General features: G+C 48.2%; 2 protein-coding genes across 3 annotated transcripts in view; both read left to right on the forward strand.

Moving 5' to 3' along the window:
• GAB3 (GRB2 associated binding protein 3) overlaps positions 1-3113 on the forward strand; it is a 62867-nt gene extending 59754 nt beyond the window's left edge. For both annotated transcript variants that reach the window (XM_030850208.2, XM_060292436.1), the window contains one exon: positions 331-3113. In XM_030850208.2, coding sequence (XP_030706068.1) covers positions 331-462 — 132 coding nt within the window. In that variant the 3' untranslated portion in view covers positions 463-3113. The remainder of the gene's footprint in view (positions 1-330) is intronic.
• Positions 3114-15552: 12439 nt separating this feature from the next.
• LOC115849221 (olfactory receptor 3A1-like) lies at positions 15553-16308 on the forward strand (the record flags this gene model as incomplete). The annotated part of the gene is made up of 1 exon (XM_030850236.1): positions 15553-16308. A coding segment is annotated over one exon (756 nt), but the record flags the coding sequence as incomplete, so codon positions are not given.
• Positions 16309-18233: the final 1925 nt, after the last annotated feature.

Raw genomic sequence — 18233 nt, forward strand, 5'->3', positions numbered from 1 at the left:
GGTCCCCACGTGAGGCATGCCGGTGTCCTGGCAGGGGAAAAAGGGAGAGTGCAGGATCACAGGACGCCTCTCTCCTCTCTAGGAGGGGCACCCGTCACCCCACTCATATTATATTGGCCAAGGCGAGTCAGCTGGCTAGAGCTAAGTTGAAGGGAGCAGACGTGAGGAGAGATTTACACACATTCACCCGCAGCGTGACATTTCTGCAAGTGACGACCCAGGAGGGAGGGCCAGCCAATACTTGACACTGTAATCCACCAGAGACTGACTGACATTGTGCTGAATTTTTAAATTTGATGGAATGAAACCCTTTTTCTTCTCCCCCTTCAGAAACTTCTCTTCTCAGAGGAGCAAAGAGTAGACTATGTCCAAGTGGACGAGCAGAAGACGCAAGCTCTCCAGAGCACCAAGCAGGAGTGGACGGACGAGAGGCAAGCCTCAGGCCGGTGGACCGGGATGTAGAAAACTCCACTCGGGCAGGGTAGGAACGATCAAAGCAAAAGTGGCGTTAGAAATCTTCTCCGGTGGAGCCAACAGGATGACATCTTTTGACTCCAACGCCTGAAGTTTCGATCTCTCTCCTGTGCTTCCACTGGAATCATAAATGATCCTAGGAGAGACGCGCCTGGGCACCATCTTGTCCCCACCCCTGAAGGCACACTGCAAGACACCAAGCCTAGTGATGGTGGCAGAAGGACAATGCGAGTGACAGGAGCCTTGAGTCCCGAGGTCCGTGAGGAGCACATCAGATGAGGCTGGTGGCTCTAAGGACAGCGTGCTTAAGCAGCCACCTGTGGCTGGGTGTCCCATTGCTGTTGGCTTTCTCCCGGCATGCTTTCACACGCATCGTCTCATCTCTTCCCCTCAAAGACCTCGGAAGCTAGGCTTGGCGGAGATCACTGCTCCCACTTTGAGGAAAACAATACCAAGAACCAGAGAGGGGAACGCTTGACCCAAGACGACTCGTGGAGTGAGACAGCAAGCCAGGCTCCTTCCGCCGTCTAATGCTGCCTCCAGAGACACGTGGGAAACACGTGCGGACACGGGGTGGCTCATCCTCTCCTCTCCCTTTCACAGGATCTCGAGCAGGTGCTTTTTCACTTGAAAGGTATGCCTGTCGAGCCAGGGTTTCTTTGTATGGTGCTCAAGCGGGGCACTCGAACACAATCAGCGGTTACCATTAGAGACACCTCCCAACAGTCAGTGTGAAATGCGTTCTTGGTTCACACGGTCCCCTTGCCACCTCGGGGAAAGCTGTCCCTGGCCATCCTGTGCTGGACTCAAGCTTCTGAGTGATATAGTTCTGATCCAAAACAAAATCAAAGAACAAACCAAACACCGGTGACTTCAAGTCTCAGGTTTCCTGGCTACTTTTCCCTTCTGCTTTCGTGGCGACTAGCCCCTGAGACCGCACACATTCCCAGCACGCCATGAGGGCATCTTGTCACCCCTTCCTCTGTGGGGCACTGGGGTTCAGGGGACGCAGACAACAGGCTCGACTGGGCTCAGAGTTTTACATAACGCCCTTTGCCGATCCTTCTGAGTGCCTGCGGCCAGAGGACAAACCTCAACAACCGGGTAGTAAGCAGGTTCCGGCCCACTGTTCTGCCACGGTGTCTTATATACGAGGATGGACCAAGTAGGCGGGCAGGTCTGCGGCAGCCAGGGTGAGGCAGGGCAACTGTAGGCTTTGCTGCAGGGTTTCGGGGTTTCGAACTGCTCCGAAGGTAAGTACCAAAATCTTGGTTTTTCAGACCATAAAAGAAGTAATTTTGATGTTCAAAGCAGCACGGTCTGGTGACATCATTTTCTTCCCAGAGCAAGATGGGGGCCAATTGCCAAGGGCTTTAACTAAGTCCTTAGTGAGTCTGGACTGAGCCACGGGAGGGCTCCCTGAGCCCACGGCCTGCTCCATGGCCAGAGCCTGTAAGGGGCTGCCTTCTGCCTTCTGTGACTTGCAGGGAGTCACAGAGCCTCAGGCAAGAATCCAGGGCTACAGGCTGCCAGTTCCCATAGATGGTGGCTTCCTTATGTGTGGGCCACCTGTGTTTAGCTCACTGATTGCCTGACAAAGGCCAGTGCCGAAAAATTGTACATCCAAGTGTCAAGAAGCTCACCAGATTGAAGATAGATTGGAATAGTAAATGCAGCTGAAACTTTGTCGGCAGTGAAATGTCATCCAGTTGACCAAAACACAAAAATCTGTTTCTACAAGACATTTCCAGGGACATTCTTACTGCACGAAACAACAGACATTTGTGCACTGTGACTTGTCTGGAAGTGATTAGGGATGTAAAGAAATATGACTTCGCCCTCACGTCCAGGGTGTGGGGGTGATGTCTTGCTTTGATAAAACTGCTAATGGATGGCTACACAAAGGCATAATGATTCAGGGACACAAAATGCAGGTAGTTTTTGAGCTGACGGCAGCATATGCTCCTGAGAAGGGTACCGCAAATCACAGTGATGCCGGCCAACTCTTGTTTTCCAGCAGAGATAGTCCACGTGTAATAGAGGGCTATGATTCTGATGGGGTCTGAGGGATTTTTGTGTTTTTTTTTAACAGAAATGATCCCAGATACCACTCCAAGTCAAGTACACATGGCATGTCTGCACACTGTGCAGAGTACACCTTTCTAGAAGATTTGGGAATCAACATAACGGGACAGTGCAGCAATTGATCTCGCATTATTTTCTGTATCTCCTTTTTGCTTCGTTTCCTTCCGTCTCCTTTCATGAGGAAATACTTCCAGATCAGGCATTTTGTCATGCAGAAAGGGGGACCGAAGGGTCTCAAGCCTAAGTCCACAGGCCCAGGAACGTTGGGAGTTAAGTCTTCCTTGGGGAGGGAGGAGCCCTGAGGCCCAGCACACAGCCTGGCTACAAGGGCACGGTGTGACCCTGGGGACTCAATGTCCAGGCCACTTCACCACGCAGCACGCAGCAGCTGAATCGTGGCCATTGGGCCCGGGTCGAGACTGATGGCTCCCCTTAGGCCTGGCTTCCCCTCTCAAGGCCTCCTCCTAGGTCCCCGTTCAAACCACCTTTGTATCCACAACCGTGCAGATTTTTAACAATTCACTATGTTTTTACTGTTTCATGTCTGGCATTAATAAAAGTCTTATGAGGAGAGGAATCGTGACCTAAGTGCCCTCTTATTTAAGTGATGACATCTGAAAAACTACGGGACGCGTTTTGAAACCTGAATAAGTGGAAATAGACTTCATTGCCATTTTCAAATACAACAGACTTAACCTGACTCAACATGGAATGACCTACATCCACGTTACTTCGCTGCAAACAGTGGAGCAAGTGGCTGTAAGAAGTACTGCTTCTGCTCAGCCAAACCACATCCTTGACATCTGGGTCAGCAGCTAGCTTCGATAATTGGCGGTAGAATTACCGGCTCTGCCGGATACCACGTATAACACAACCTTTGTCATTACTGACACTACAAAGCAACAGCGCCCAGCTTGCTTCTCCCCAGAGCGGGTCTCTTGTGCCACCACCTCCCTTTTCCCTATGGCCAAGACTCCCAGTTGCCCTGGATGCCAGGTGAGCAGCATCTCTAGGCCACGGCGTGAGGCAGAGACAACCAGAATAGCAGGGGCTCAGGTCTGGGGGAAAACAGGCCAAAAGCAGAGACCCGACAGCCAACGGGAGTCCTGGTGCTGAGAGAAAGGAGGAGAAGCCACGTGAAATTCCTCACCCTGGTCAAGTACGAGGCTGGTTACCGTGAACGCTTTTTCCTGACACACGCTCCAGGCCGAGCCCTTGACCTAAAGGAGAGTAGGTCGGCCCACAAGGCTAACCTCAGAAGCAGGGGCCGGGAAACCTGACCTAAAGGTCTCTGAGCCCCAGGCCCCTCATGCTCTGGCCCCTTTACTTCACCAGACAGCTCCCTAAGTTTCCAGCTTTCTACTTCTTTATTTTCCTTGATCTTAAATTGCATTTATTGTTATCATTTCCTTATTTTAATTGTCATTTGTTTTTATAAATTTAGTTTTTATTTTCTGCAACTGAGAGAGAGTGGCAGTGGTGCAGGCTGGGGCAGGGGCCCGATGGGAGACAGCAGAGCTGAGATGCAGACTCCCCGCCATGGGCACTTCACCGATGGCAGAGGGGGGCTGGAGGGCCTCGGGGACAATCACGGCTGCCAGGTCACTGGAGCCCCACGAGGATGATAGCGAACCTGACCCCACTCTGCCGCCACGTACAGACATCGGTTCCTGGGGGAGCTCCATGTGGAGGGCACAACAGTCCATGGGACGCGTCCCCTCTGCCTTATCAGAGCCATTTGGCTTCCATCCAGCACTGTTGTTTTGGTCTTTGTTTCATGGTCAAAACCTCCATTTCAATGAGTTTTAGCCTTTGTTTACCTTTGTATAAACAAATGCATCCTACCTGTTTTACATCTGTCTTGAAATTTTAAATCATTTCCATGTTTTTGTTCTTCAGCGTGAGACTTTTAATTCACGTTCATACTCTATAGCGGTAGAAGTCAGAATAGTGGTTTACCTCTATCAGGAAGAGGCAGGAAATAAAAAGTCAATTTGTAAATTATACTGTATCATAGAAGGTGATGAGTGGTATGGAAAAGAACAGCAGGAAGAGGATTGGCTGTGCACTGGGCTGTTGGTGGCCACAGGAAGAAGCAGAGTGAGAAGATGAGATCTGGGCAGACTCGAAGGAGATGAGAGAGTCAGCCAGGTGCTGTATTTGAGAGCACATTCAAGGCAGGGAGAACAGACTGTGCAAAAGCCCCAAGTCAGTAGAAAACCTGGAATATTGAGGGCACAGGCAAGAGGCCAGCATGGCTGGTGTGGAGTGAGCAAGAGAGAGCAGAGGAGGTAAGAGAGGCAATGGGGGATTCACAGATCAGAATGTGGGGACTTGCTGGCCATTACAAGGACCTCTGGCTTATATTCTGCGTGAGAATGGAGCCCGTGAAGGGAATTAGGCAGGGGAGACGTGATCTGACATATTTTGAAAGGTAGTATCACCGTAGCCACCAGAGCTGCTGCGTGCTGGCGGGGGAGACGCTCCATCATCACCGTCTTCGCCACGCCCACCGCCACCATCCCCAGCACCAGCATCTCCCTCCCTCCAGCCCACGCTGCCAGAGCTCTCTGGGTTCTGTGCCGGCAGACTCCGTTCACGCACATGCAGGAACAGGGACCGGATCCCCCCCGCACTGGCTTGAAAGAATCCCCTAAATGCAGCCAAAATATATGAAACACAGGCTGTGAAGAAACTGGGCCTCAGGTGAGGGAGGACCGTCAGGGATCTCTGGGAGCTGAGACCCCGAAGAGGTGAGCCGTGCAGCTTCCCCAGCTTGCTGTCTACACGGACTGTCCGGACCGAGTCCAGCCGCCTCCCCGGGTCTCGGGGGTGGATCGCAGAGCGCACGCAGCCGGAGTTGGCGGGTGGAGGACAGGAGAGGACACAGCGGCACAGGGAGAGAACCGTGCCCAAGGGCGGAGGGTCCGCTAGTGGAAACTCCGAATTCGGGTGACATCATATACAGTACTCAGAGGGATCTTGTCTCAATAGTGTGGAGAACTAAAAGCTGCTCTGCTCCCACCGATAAAGTCTCAAGGCAAGACTCCAAAGGATCAAACTGTCTCCAAGTAAGTTAACAATATGAGAGTTTTTGAAGTTCTGGAATATACTTAGGAAAAAAAATACCCAGCACCCAAGGAAAAGGGTATGCTAAGCTTCAGAAGAATCCAACCCATTATGAGGAGACAGATCAATTGATAAAAGACATCCCAATTGGAAAGGAAGAAGTAAAACTATGTGCAGACAACATGACTGTCTATGTAGAAAACCGAATGCAATGGACAAGAGTGAGGAGAACCAGTCAGTGAGTTTGGCAAGATCACAGGATAAAACTCCGCCGGCCCGAGCGCTCACCGCACTGTGCTTGTCCCAGCGCTTTTCTGCACTGAATCTGAAACAAGCCCAGTCAGCCACAACATTGTTATTGTACTGGGCCTAGGGTTTTGCTCTTCTTGTGCAAACTAAGTTTTTAATTTTAGTAGGAAACCAAGCCAATTGTGACAAGGATGTTGGGAAACCAGAAATCTCGTAGTAGGTGTATTTTCTGAAGAGAAATTATGATAGAGTCTTTTTTCTGTTTTTTAAGACAGTCTGTTTCCTCTCTCTCTCTCTCTCTCTCTCTCTTTTTTTTTTCCATGCCGTGTGGCTTACAGGATCTTAGTTCCCCAACCAGGGATCGAACCCGTGCCCCCTGCAGTGGAAGCATGGAGTCCTAACCACTGGACTGCCAGGGAATTCCCTGTGATCAAGAGTCTCAAAAAAGAAATAGGAAAGTATTTCTAACTTTTGGAATATACTTTAAGGAAATAACCATTCATGGAAAGAATTATATACATGAATTCCATTGAATCGTTAACCATAGTAATGAAAAAATTGAAAACAACTTAAATGTTCAATGATTACATTATGATGCATCTTATATACCTCCACTCAATAACATATTTTTGAAGAGTTTTTAGAAGGTGGAAAAGCTAGTATGTTAAATGAAAAAAAGTCAGGAAAAAATTTAATGCTAAACTTGATAACTTCTACATTGCATACCGTTATACATTTACTGTGCAAGTACAACTAAAACAATAGTTCTAAAATGTTGACAGTATTTAGTGCTGAACATCGGGCTTGATTTTCATTTTCCTAAACTGTCTTCAATTACCTTGTACTACTGGAATATCTGAATTCCAGAACCTTCCCTCCAACACGAGGACAAAGATAAAAACTCCAGAAATGCATTAGCTGAAAAGAAACTGTGACACAGAACAGTGGCAGTAATACACACTGAAGCATCCCACTCCACGAGCCACAGGGAAACAAAACAAGTGAACCAAGAGATACCAAGGGCCAGTACTGGCAAAAAATTAAACCCAAATAACACAGTGGTGACTACTCAAGTGTGAATTCCCTAAGCCTTGCCTAGTAGGCGACACAAGGTTAGGCCTCAGCCCCCTTTCCTTCGCCTAGCCTTTAGGGAGGCGGGGGCCCAGGGCGCTGAACATTCTGAATCACCAGGGAAAGCTGATCGTGGGAGGAGCTGATGGAAATCCGGAAGAGAACAAGGTCTTCAGCAGTCCATCTACTACAAGTGAGGGAAAAGGAAAATCAGGTTAAAGGGGAGATCGCTCATGTAGGTCCAGGGCACCAGCCCCCAGCCCCCTCCTTATACCAAGCCCGTCAGCGCCCCCATCACAGCACTCAAGGCAGAGATCAGATCCCAGCACCTGCCACCGACCCCACCCCCACGGCAGACTCTTCTAGAACTCACATAGTTAGGGCACTGCCATTCACTCTATGTTCCTCCCGAACCACGCCTTGGTCACGCTGGGCATCTGGGATCAGAGCTCTGTGGGCCATGTGTGCCTCCAGGGGGGGTCGGAAAAGCACTGTGAGCTTGCTGGGGGAGACGTGGTTAAGGCACCATCCGTCGCTGAATTTGCTGGTATCTCGGGCTTGCCCACACCGCAGAGGCCCGTTTTTACCCCAGGATGAGACCGCCCGGAGCCGCCTCCCTAATCCTTTGGTCCTTCCCCACCCTCCAGGCTCCTCAGGCATTGACAATCCCCTTTCCTGCCAGGCTGCCCGCCCCTGCTGCCCCTGACTGCGCCCTGTGCTCCCCTCCGTTCCCTCCGCAGGCGGCCGCCATGTACCCTGCCACCGCACCGCTGCCCCAGCCCAGGGAGGCTCCACGGAAAGGATACACCACCAGCCGTCTGCTTCCAGGCCCTACAGCCGCGAGCGCTGCATCTCCACCAGCTCTTAGGGCACGTGGTGCCCGCCCACCCTGGGGACCTGCAGCAGCTGCTCCCGTCGCTGCTCCTCCTCTGCTGGGCCCACGCCGGGCTTCCGGGTGCCGGGGACCACCCTCGCCCTCAGGGCTACCTGATCCACTCTGGCAACCAGGAGTTCCGGAGCTTTGCTGGCCAACTAGGCCCCCTGCACCTACCGCGCTGCCGTCCCCCGGGGCCTGCATGGCCGCGGCGTGTCCCTCTAAGAGCTGACGAGAGCCTGCGCGCCTCACGAGGCCCCGCCCCTTCTGCCCAAGGACACCCAGGGCGCCTGCGCAGACACCCCTGAGGTCGCCTCCCGGCACCGGATTGGCTGCCGCCCTGGCCCCACGGGCCGCCCCGGAGACCCCGTCGGGCTGCACAGACTCGGTTCCGCCGTGAAGCCCCGCTCCTTCCGCATGCCCCGGATGCGCCTGCACAGACCGGCTCCCCCTGTCCGGGGCCTGGCGGCGTGGAGCCGGCGCCGAGTGCCCACGGAGTCACCACCGAGACAGGAGCGACGCCTTTCCACTCCCAAGGCCTTGACCCGTCTCCCAAACCATCTGCTCCAGGCAATAAGGGCCACCCACCCACCCCCAAAGCCCTCCGACCCTCCCCCCAGTAAAGCCCAGAGTAAACCACAAACAGCAGGGGAAGTGTAGGACCTCCAAGCAGCAGGGTCTCTGCCGAGTGGGGAGGTCAGGGCTGGTGGGTGTGTTCACTGACCCCATCATGGAGGCGCCACCGGCATGACCTCGTCCAGACCCTATTACCTCCCAGAGGCCCGCCTCCGAAGTCCATCCTGTGGGGGGTTAGGGCTTCCATGGGTGAACCAGGGGAGGGGGAGGGGAGGCGAGGGGGAGGGGGGAGGGGGAGGGGAGGCGAGGGGGAGGGGGAGGTGAGGTGGGGGGGAGGGGGAGGGACTCGACGCTCAGGCTATAGGTCAGCGCTGCTCAGCTAACCCGGGCTAGGTTCCCGTGAGTATTCTTAGCGGGGGGCCACTGACTTACCTAACCAAACACAGAAACAGCAACTTTCCTGACAGAGAGATGATCCACCTCAGCTGTCCTGAGAGATGCGCCAGCCAAGGCCTCACAGGTCCCCCAGCTGTGGGGCGGGATGGAAATGGGGAAATGAAGATTCTGTGCCAGAACAGGGTTAACACCAGTCAACCCCAAGCGCCCTAAGGACGTGCCTGGAATCAAAGGAGCTGTGGCGGTGACCCCAGCTGTGGTGACGGATGCTGATTCTACTTTCTCTCCACCTCCTCTCGGGTGCCCCTCGCCCTCCTCGTGCTCCCTGCTGTCCTTGCCAGTGATGTGGACCCTCCTGCCCCTGGGCCGGCCCGGCCCCTCGCGTCCCAGGGCCAGGAGGTGACACGGGCCGGTCTGGCTTCCTCTCGGCTGTTTCCAGGCCACTCCTCCACCTGCTGGGCTGGTTACCATCCTTCCGCGGCCCTGCCCTCGGCCCCAGAGGCTGACCCGAGGTGGACGCTCACTCAGCAGGCGCCCTCGCCCGGGCGGCCAGTGCTGCACTGGTGAAGCTTTAACAAAGGCTCTCCAGACGCAGCAGGGGCCCTGCATCTGCTGAGCTCCACGCTGTACCCACTCCCACCACAGCCGACTGACTGCAGGCCGCCGACACGACATCACTGAGGGCCTGGCCGCAAAGAGACGCTCCCGCTTGGCTGTCGCCAGCAGGTCCAAGGTGGCCCAGCACACCCCCAGGGCCGCACCGTGCATCCCAGCACACACGGACACTCTGCTAGTACTCACACGGAAACCGCGTCGCTGTGACTCACAGGAAGGGCACCCAGAAGTGGACTTCCATCTTGCTTTGCCCCCCACATCGCACGTGAGAGCAACTAGCTGGTCATGCCTGGACCTCGCCCAGGACGCTAGTTCCAAAGGGGGCCGGGGAAACACAGCTCTTATTTCTCCAGCGTGTACGGTAGAAGAGGCCTCACCGGACCGAGGTTGGAGTACGTGGCGAGCGGCCAAGCCACGGAACCCACCAGAGTCCTCCCTCTGGCTACTCGACATCTAGACCTGTGCTTTCTTTTTTAAGTTTTTTTTTCTGTTAGTTTGCTTATTTCTTTAGTTATTTATTGGCTGCGTTGGGTCTTCGTTGCTGCGCGCGGGCTCAGTAGTTGTGGCTCGCGGGCTCTAGCACGCAGGCTCAGTAGTTGTGGCGCACAGGCTTAGTTGCTCCACGGCATGTGGGACTTAGTTGCAGCGTGCAGACTCCTTAGTTGTGGCATACGAACTCCTCAGTTGCGGCATGTGGTATCCAGTTCCCCGAACAGGGATGGAACTGCATTGGGAACTCAGAGTCTTACCCACTGGACCACTAGGGAAGTACCCCCAATCAGTTAGTTTTTGTTGTTTTTTTTTTAATGTATTTATTTATTTATTTGGTTGTGCTGGGTCTTAGTTGTGGCTTGCGGGTTCCTTGACTGCAGCAGGTGGGCTCCGTAGTTGTGGCACGTGGGCTCCTTAGTTGTGGCAGGCAGGCTCCTTAGTTGCAGCTCACAGGCTTCTTAGTTGTGGCATGCGAACTGTTAGTTGTGGCATGCACATGGGATCTTGTTCCCTGACCAGGGATCGAACCCAGGCCCCCTGCATTGGGAGGATGGAGTCTTAACCACTGCACCACCAGGGAAGTCCCCCAATCAGTTTTATCAGTAATAAAGCTGGTATTTAGGTTAAAAAACATGTCAAGGGAGATGTGTCAAAGGCTGCAGATGGTAAACTAGACCTATTTGAAAGGAGTGGAAAAGGACAGGCAGGAGGCGGGAGTGGATGGTGTCAGTGAACTCCTTGCAGAGGAAATGATTCGTGTGGTCCAATTTGTAAAGCCACATACTTTTTTCAGGAGAAAGCAGAGGGTACAGAAGTGATTACAATTCAGGCCAGACTAACATATAAACACGAGGAAAGGAGAGCAGGCCATCTTCTCTGAATAATGGGCAGTAGGGAGCTGGACTAGGGAGGCCGAGCTGTGGTCTTGTACGAAAGCCAGGTGGGAATTAAAGCCTCACAGTCACGGAAGACTCAATGAGCTCTGTGTCCCAGGTTCCCCTGTGGGAGTTGCAAAGGGGGAGCCGTGAGCAGACATTCTTATAGTTTTTTAGTTTTAGGTTTAGCAAAGAGGTTTGAATCATCATCACTGGGGGAAAAAAAAAACATCAGTGCAGAATCGGACTCACACGGGTAGGTAGTGAGTAGGCGTGGACACTGGTTGGACATGTGCGGGAAAAGCCCAGAGAATGTTCTGAGCAAGGGTCTAGCATGTTGGCTTCTGCTGTCGTCCATATCACAAGAGGAAACTCATGAATTAACCAGACCCACCTGAGGGTCTGAAATAAGGTTAGAAGGAGGGTCAGTGGGACATCTAGGGGGCTCTGACTCCCACCTCTGTGAAAAGTACCTGATGGACATCCTCATACATACCCATTAAGGGGACCAGTGGCAAGTTCCCAGGAGCAGAATTGCTGGGCTTTAGGGATGGGAACACGTCATTGGATTCAGTCGCCCCATGCTGCTCTCTGCTATGGCTGTACCCATCTCCACTCCTACTATATCCTTGCGGCTTTTGGGGGTTTCCTTTTCTGTAACTAGCCTATTCATATCCTTCACTCATTTCCAAAAAAATTGGAATTGCTGTTATCTTCTTGATGACCAGCAGGATATTTTAAAAATATATTCTTTTTTTAAAATTAATTAATTTATTTATTTTTGGCTGTGTTGGGTCTTCGTTGCTGCGCACGGGCTTTCTCTAGTTGTGGCGAGCGGGGGTTACTCTTTGTTGTGGTGCACGGGCTTCTCATTGCGGTGGTTTCTCCTGTTGCGGAGCACGGGCTCTAGGCGCAAGGGCTTCAGTAGTTGTGGCTCGTGGGCTTCAGTAGTTGTGACACGGAGGCTCAGTAGTTGTGGCGCACGGGCTTAGTTGCTCCGCGGCACGTGGGATCTTCCCAGACCAGGGCTCAAACCCGTGTCCCCTGCATTGGCTGGCGGATTCTTAACCACTGCGCCACCAGGGAAGCCCCCCAAATTTCTTCTTAATACTTGTGTCTTCGTTCCTTTGTGGTATCCTTTTCCTAATATATACTCATACTTCCTGGGCCTGGGTTTAATATTTCTGATCCTTCATCCTCATATATATCTGAGGATGTCAGATAACACCCAGTAACTGATACTGTGGGGCACCTTGGAAAGATTGAATATGGAATTATTTCTGTCCACTGTGGGAGGAGAAGGAGACAAAGCTGTAGATGCTGTGTTACAGGATGTCCAGTATCACATGCAATAGATGTATGTTTCTTTTCAAATGTATTGCAAATTGTTTGCCAAAAAGAATTACATCAATTCACCCTGTCACCAATATAGTATACCCATTGACTACAACCTAGTCAGCACTGGCTGTTAATTTTAGTACATCTAATTTACTAGTTATAAATTGGTATTCACTTGCTATTTTAATTATCATTTTATAAGTAACTTGTGGGATTGAATATTTTGCCATATGTATGTACTACTTTTCTTTCCTCTGCTAACAAATTTTCTATTTGTTTACTTTCCTAATTTTTGTCTATGTGTAATCTTGCTTTGTGATGGAAATCTTCAAACGTTAAATTTTTGTGACTAAAAAAAAAAAACACTGGGTCTTCCAATCCATGAACGTGATACATTTCTCCATTACTATAGGTCTTAAGTTCTCTTATTAATAGGTTTTAGTTTTCACTGTAAATGTTTTACACGTATTTTATTAAATGCATCACTAAGTATTTCATGTTTTGGGATACTATTATAAATTATAGTGATTTTTAAATCTCATGTTTCTTTCTTTGTAGATTGCTTAGGATTTTCTACATACACAAACATTTCATCTCTGAATAAAGATAATTCTATTTTTTCCAATCCGTATAACTTATATTTTTCTTTCTTGTCTAGTGCACTGCCTAGGATTTCCAGGACAATACTTAATAAAAGTGGTGAACATCCATGCCTTATTCTCAAATTCAGGGGTGGGGAATTATATTTTCCTCCATTATCATTTTAGCTGTAGGATTTTTGTAGATTGCCTTTATCAGATTAAGAAAGTTTCTTTCTAGTCCTAGTTTTCTGAGAGTTTTTATCATAGTGGTTGTTGAATGTTGTCAAATGCTTTTTCTGCATCTATTGAAATGATCACATGGTTTTTCTCCTTTATTTTGTTAATATGATGAATAACTCTGATTTTTCAATGCAAAACCAATCTTTCATTCTTGGGATAAATCTCATTTGGTTGTAATGTATTGTCCTCTTTATGTATTGCTGGATTAAACTTGCTAATATTTAAGTTTTTTGTGTGTAAGTTAATGAAGGATATTGGTCTATGGTTTTCTTTTCTTGCAATGTCTTCATCTGGTTTGGGTATTTTGTAATGCTGGCCTCATAAAATGATTTGAGAGGTGTTTCCCCTCCTCTACTTTCTGAAAGAGTTTGTATAGGATTGGTAATATTTCTTCTCTAAGTATTTCATAGTATCCACTAGTAAAGTCATATGGGCCTGGAGTTTTCTGTTCCATTTCTTTCATAGATTTAGGGATATTCAGGTTTTCCACTTCTTGAGTTAGTTTTGGTGATTTGCGTCATTCAAGGAATTTGTCCATCTCATCTAAATTGGAAAATTTATTCACAAACATTTTTCCTAACATTCCGTGGTTACAGTTTTTATCAGTTTTACTGGTATTTTTAAAAGCTTTCAGTTTCATGGATTTTTCTCTATCATTTATTTGCTCATTTTACATTTTATTCATGTCTGCTCTTATCGTCATTATTTCTTTCCTACTGCTTATTTAGGTTAAATTTAAAATTAAAATTTGCTCTTCTATGTCTGATTTTCTGCAATATCGTTCTGTTACTTAAGATAAGTTTCCTCTTGATTGCTACTTTACTTCTTTCGTTTCTGTGAGTTTTGTTTCATACATTTTGAAGCTTTGTTATTATGACTTCTTCATGAAATAACCCCTTTATCATTAGCAAATGTCCTCCATCCCATCATATTCCTTATCGTAAAGTCTACTCTGCCTGCTATTAATATAGCTACTCAAACTTTCTTATTACTCGAGTTTGCATGGTATGTCTTCATCCATCTTTTTACTGTTACCAGACCTATATCTTTATGTTTTAAAGTGGGTTTCTTATGCTTAGCATATGTTTTGTTTTGCCCTTTTATCCACTTTGACAATCTCTGCTTTTTAACTGAAGCATTTTTTTTAACTGAAGACCATTTACCATTAATGTAATTAGTGATATGGCTCAGTTTAAATCTACCATCCTGTACTTTATTTTCTGTTTGTCCCATGTGTTCTATGTTCCTCGTTCTATCTTTTCATGACTTCTTTTAGATTGAATAAGTTTTAGAATTCCATTTTATCCTCACTATATCTTTTTTTAGATCTAGGGTTTCTAATAGGCATTTTACCTTATTATTGACTACCTTCAAATGGTTGAAAATCATTCCACATATCATGTAAGAACATTACAACAATATACTTCCAATTACCCACTCATGTCCTTTGTACTATTGTTGTCATACATTTTATTTCTACATTGGTTATAAACCGCACACTATGCTGTTAATATTTTTGCTTAAACAGTTTGCTATGATTGAAAGAGATACTAAAATGAGAAAAATTTATGTTTACCTACATATTTTCCATTTCTGGAACTCGTCATTCATTCACATAAATCCAAAATTCCATCTGGTGTCATCCTTCCTTGAGGAGAACTGTCTTTCACATTTCTTGTAGTGCAGGTTTTCTGCTGACAATAATTCAGCTTTTATATGTCTGAAGAAAGTCTTTAATTTGCTTTCTTCTCTATTGTGGCAAAATTGACATACCATAAAATAAAGTATTTTAAAGTAAACAACTGAGTGGCCTTTAGTACATTCACATGTAAAAGGATTGCCAAGTACTGAGATGAAGAGCAGCTGGAGAAGTTAGCCTTGGATAGAAGGGCAGAGCCCTCTTCCTCCAAGGCAGGAAATAGGCAAGGATGTTTGCTGCTGTAGGTAGGTCTGAAGATGTGACATGGGACAAGATGCTGACGAAACTCTTGTCTGATGACCAGAGAGGAAAGGAGAGGGCATATCACAGAGGGTCTGCTAGCCCACGAGGAGGACTTTGGCTTTGACTCTGAGTGAGATGGGAGGCACTGAAAGGTTCAGCGCAAGAGAAGGAGGGACCTGATCTCATCACTGATCCTGAGTAGGGGTTCTGTTGGGTTGGTGATGGGACAATTTCAGGTAATTACAAGGTGCAGGGCCACTTACTCAGGTAGAAGTTTCTGAGGGACTGCCTTTGATATTCTCATAGGATGTGCATGTACTGTGACTTCAAGGTCTGTGCACCTCCTCTTAGTGTGAGGACTGATGGGGTTTCCATTCTGCTGGCCTCTCCTTTACTGCCGGTCTCCTGAGCCTAACTGCATTCTTCCAATTCTGAGTTTTATTCCCTTAAGCCTGAAACCAGCCTTCTTTGTCTCTTCCCTCACCACCACTCCCTTTTGTAAATTGAAACTCCAAACTTAAACCCTCGTGTGACTCTGAGTTGGACTCCACAGGTGCGAGTTTCCGTGCGTGGTTCCACCCAGCTGGGGAATGGGACACAGGAGTTGAGGCTTTGCTCTTCGCCAGCTTTCTGCTGCTCTACATAGTGGCTGCGGCTGGGAACTTCTGACTCCACATTCCCATGTATTTCTTCCTGGCCAACCTCTCGCTGCTGGATACTGCCTATATCTCCACCATGGTGCCCCAGATTCTAGTACATCTGCTGGCACCAGTGCGGGTCATGCCCCGTCATGCTTGTCTCACCCAGATATTCTTTCTCCACTTCCTGGCTCCCTGGGAGTGCTGCCTGTGCACAGCCACGGCCTATGACCACTACGCAGCCATCTGCCAGCCACTGCGCTACCTAGTCCTCATGGGCCAAAGGACCCGGACAGGACTGGCTTCAATCTCCTGCCTGCTTGCTTTGACCAGTGCCCTCACCCACACCATCCTTGCGGCTCTCCTCAAGTTCTGTGGACCCCGCCTTATCACCCACTTCTCTTGTGACCTCCCTCCACTGCTCAAACTCTCTTGCTCCACCACGTGGGCCAATGAACTTGCCCTGCTCTTCTTCGGTTTTCTGGTGGCTCTTGCACCCTGTGCCCTGGTTGTGAGCTCCTATATACATGTTGTCGCTGCGGTTTTCAGGACTCACTCTGCCGAGGGCCGAAGAAAAGCCTTTTCTACCCGTGGCGCTCACATCACCATGGTCTGTATTTTCTACATCACTTCAGTCCTCCACTGCATCCTTCCCAGCTCTTCACACTCTGGCTTGAGAGACCGGGTTCTTTCTGTGCTGTATGTGGGCCTCGCTCCCATGCTCGACCCCATCGTCTACGGCACATGCGAAGCAAGGCCACACTCCTCCACAGTGCGGCTGGCACATACCTGATGCTTTGGGAGTTAATCCAACTACATAGGAGTCTCAAATTTAGTGTAGATGGTCCATCTGGTGAATCTTATTTTGTGTGCCAGGTTTTCCTCCATTCTAGCAAAGATCAAATATCTCTGTTGCATTTTTTTATTCTAAAACATTGTTTTTTGTATTGATAGAAATAAAACATTGTCACTGAATAAGTTGTGCAGTTACGGAAGTTCATGAAATGACAAAAAAAATACCCTTCACAATCTCACCACCTACAGAAAACCACCGTGAACATTTTCATGGTTTCCTTCAGGTGTATTTTTGAACAGCAAATGTATGTGCATGTGTATTTAAAGCAGGGAAACAAAACTGGAATCACTGTGTATTTACAGTTCTGGACGCTTAGAGATGTTTTATTTTTTTCAACTACAATATATGCTTATTATAAAATCATTTAGGTAGACATTTCTCCAAAGAAGACATGCAGATGGCCAACAGGCACATGAAAAGATGCTCAATATCGCTAATTACTAGAGAAATGCAAATCAAAACGACAATGAGGTATCACCTCACAGCGGTCAGAATGGCCATCATTAAAAAGTCTACAAATAATAGGGACTTCCCCAGGGGCGCAGTGGTTGAGAATCCGTCTGCCAATGCAGAGGACACAGGTTCAATCACTGGTCCGGAAAGATCCCACGTGCCACAGAGCAACCAAGCCCGTGAACCACAACTACTGAGCTCGCATGCCACAACTACTGAAGCCTGTGTGCCAAGAGCCCATGCTCTGCAACAAGAGAAGCCACCGCAATGAGAAGCGCGCGCAGTGCAACGAAGAGTAGCCCCCGACAGCCGCAACTAGAGAAAGCCCACGCACAGCAATGGAGACCCAATGCAGCAAAAAAAAAAAAAAAAGTCTACAAATAATAAATGCTGGAGAGGGTGTGGACAAAAAGGAAGCCTCCTACACTGTTGGTGGGCATGTAAATTGGTGCAGCCACTATGGAGAACAGTATGGAGGTTCCTTAAAAAACTAAACATCGAACTACCATATGATCCAGCAATCCCACTCCTGGGCATATGTCCAGGCAAAACTATGATTCAATAAGATACACGCACCCCTATGTTCAGAGCAGCGCTGTTCACAGTAGCCAAGACATGGAAACAACCTAAATGCCCATTGACAGATAAACAGATAAAGAAGATGTGGGAATAGATATGATGGAATATTACTCAGCCATAAAAAACTGAAACAATGCCATTTGCAGCAACATGGAAGGACCTACAGATTAGCATACTAAGTGAAGTAACACAGAGAAAGACAAATATCATATGATATCACTTATATGTGGAGTCTTTAAAAAAATGATATAAATGAACTTATTTAGAAAACAGAAATGGACTCACAGCCATAAAAAACAAACTTACGGTTACCAAAGAGGATAGCAGAGGGAGAGGGGGAGAGATAAATTAGGGGTTTGGGATTAACATATACACACTACTATACATAAAATAGATAAACAACAAGGACCTACTCTATAGCACAGGGAACTATATTCAATATCTTGTAATAAAGTATAGTGGAAAAGAATGTGAAAAAGAATATATATGTAAAACAATATGTGTGTGTGTGTGTAATGGAATCACTTTGCTATACACCTGAAACTAACACAACACTGTAAACGAACTATACTTCAATTTTATAAATGGTTAAAAAAATTTTAATGAAATAAATAAAATCATTTATGCTTTACATAAAGGTGCATTATTAGAAAGTTAAAATTTCTCATAGGGGGCTTCCCTGGTGACACAGTGGTTGAGAGTCCGCCTGCCAATGCAGGGGACACGGGTTCGAGTCCTGGTATGGGAAGATCCCACATGCCGCGGAACAACTAAGCCCGTGTGCCACAACTGCTGAGCCTGCGCTCTAGAGCCCACGAGCCACAAGTACT

Source organism: Globicephala melas, chromosome X (assembly GCF_963455315.2).
Source record: "Globicephala melas chromosome X, mGloMel1.2, whole genome shotgun sequence".
NCBI lineage: Eukaryota > Metazoa > Chordata > Mammalia > Artiodactyla > Delphinidae > Globicephala > Globicephala melas.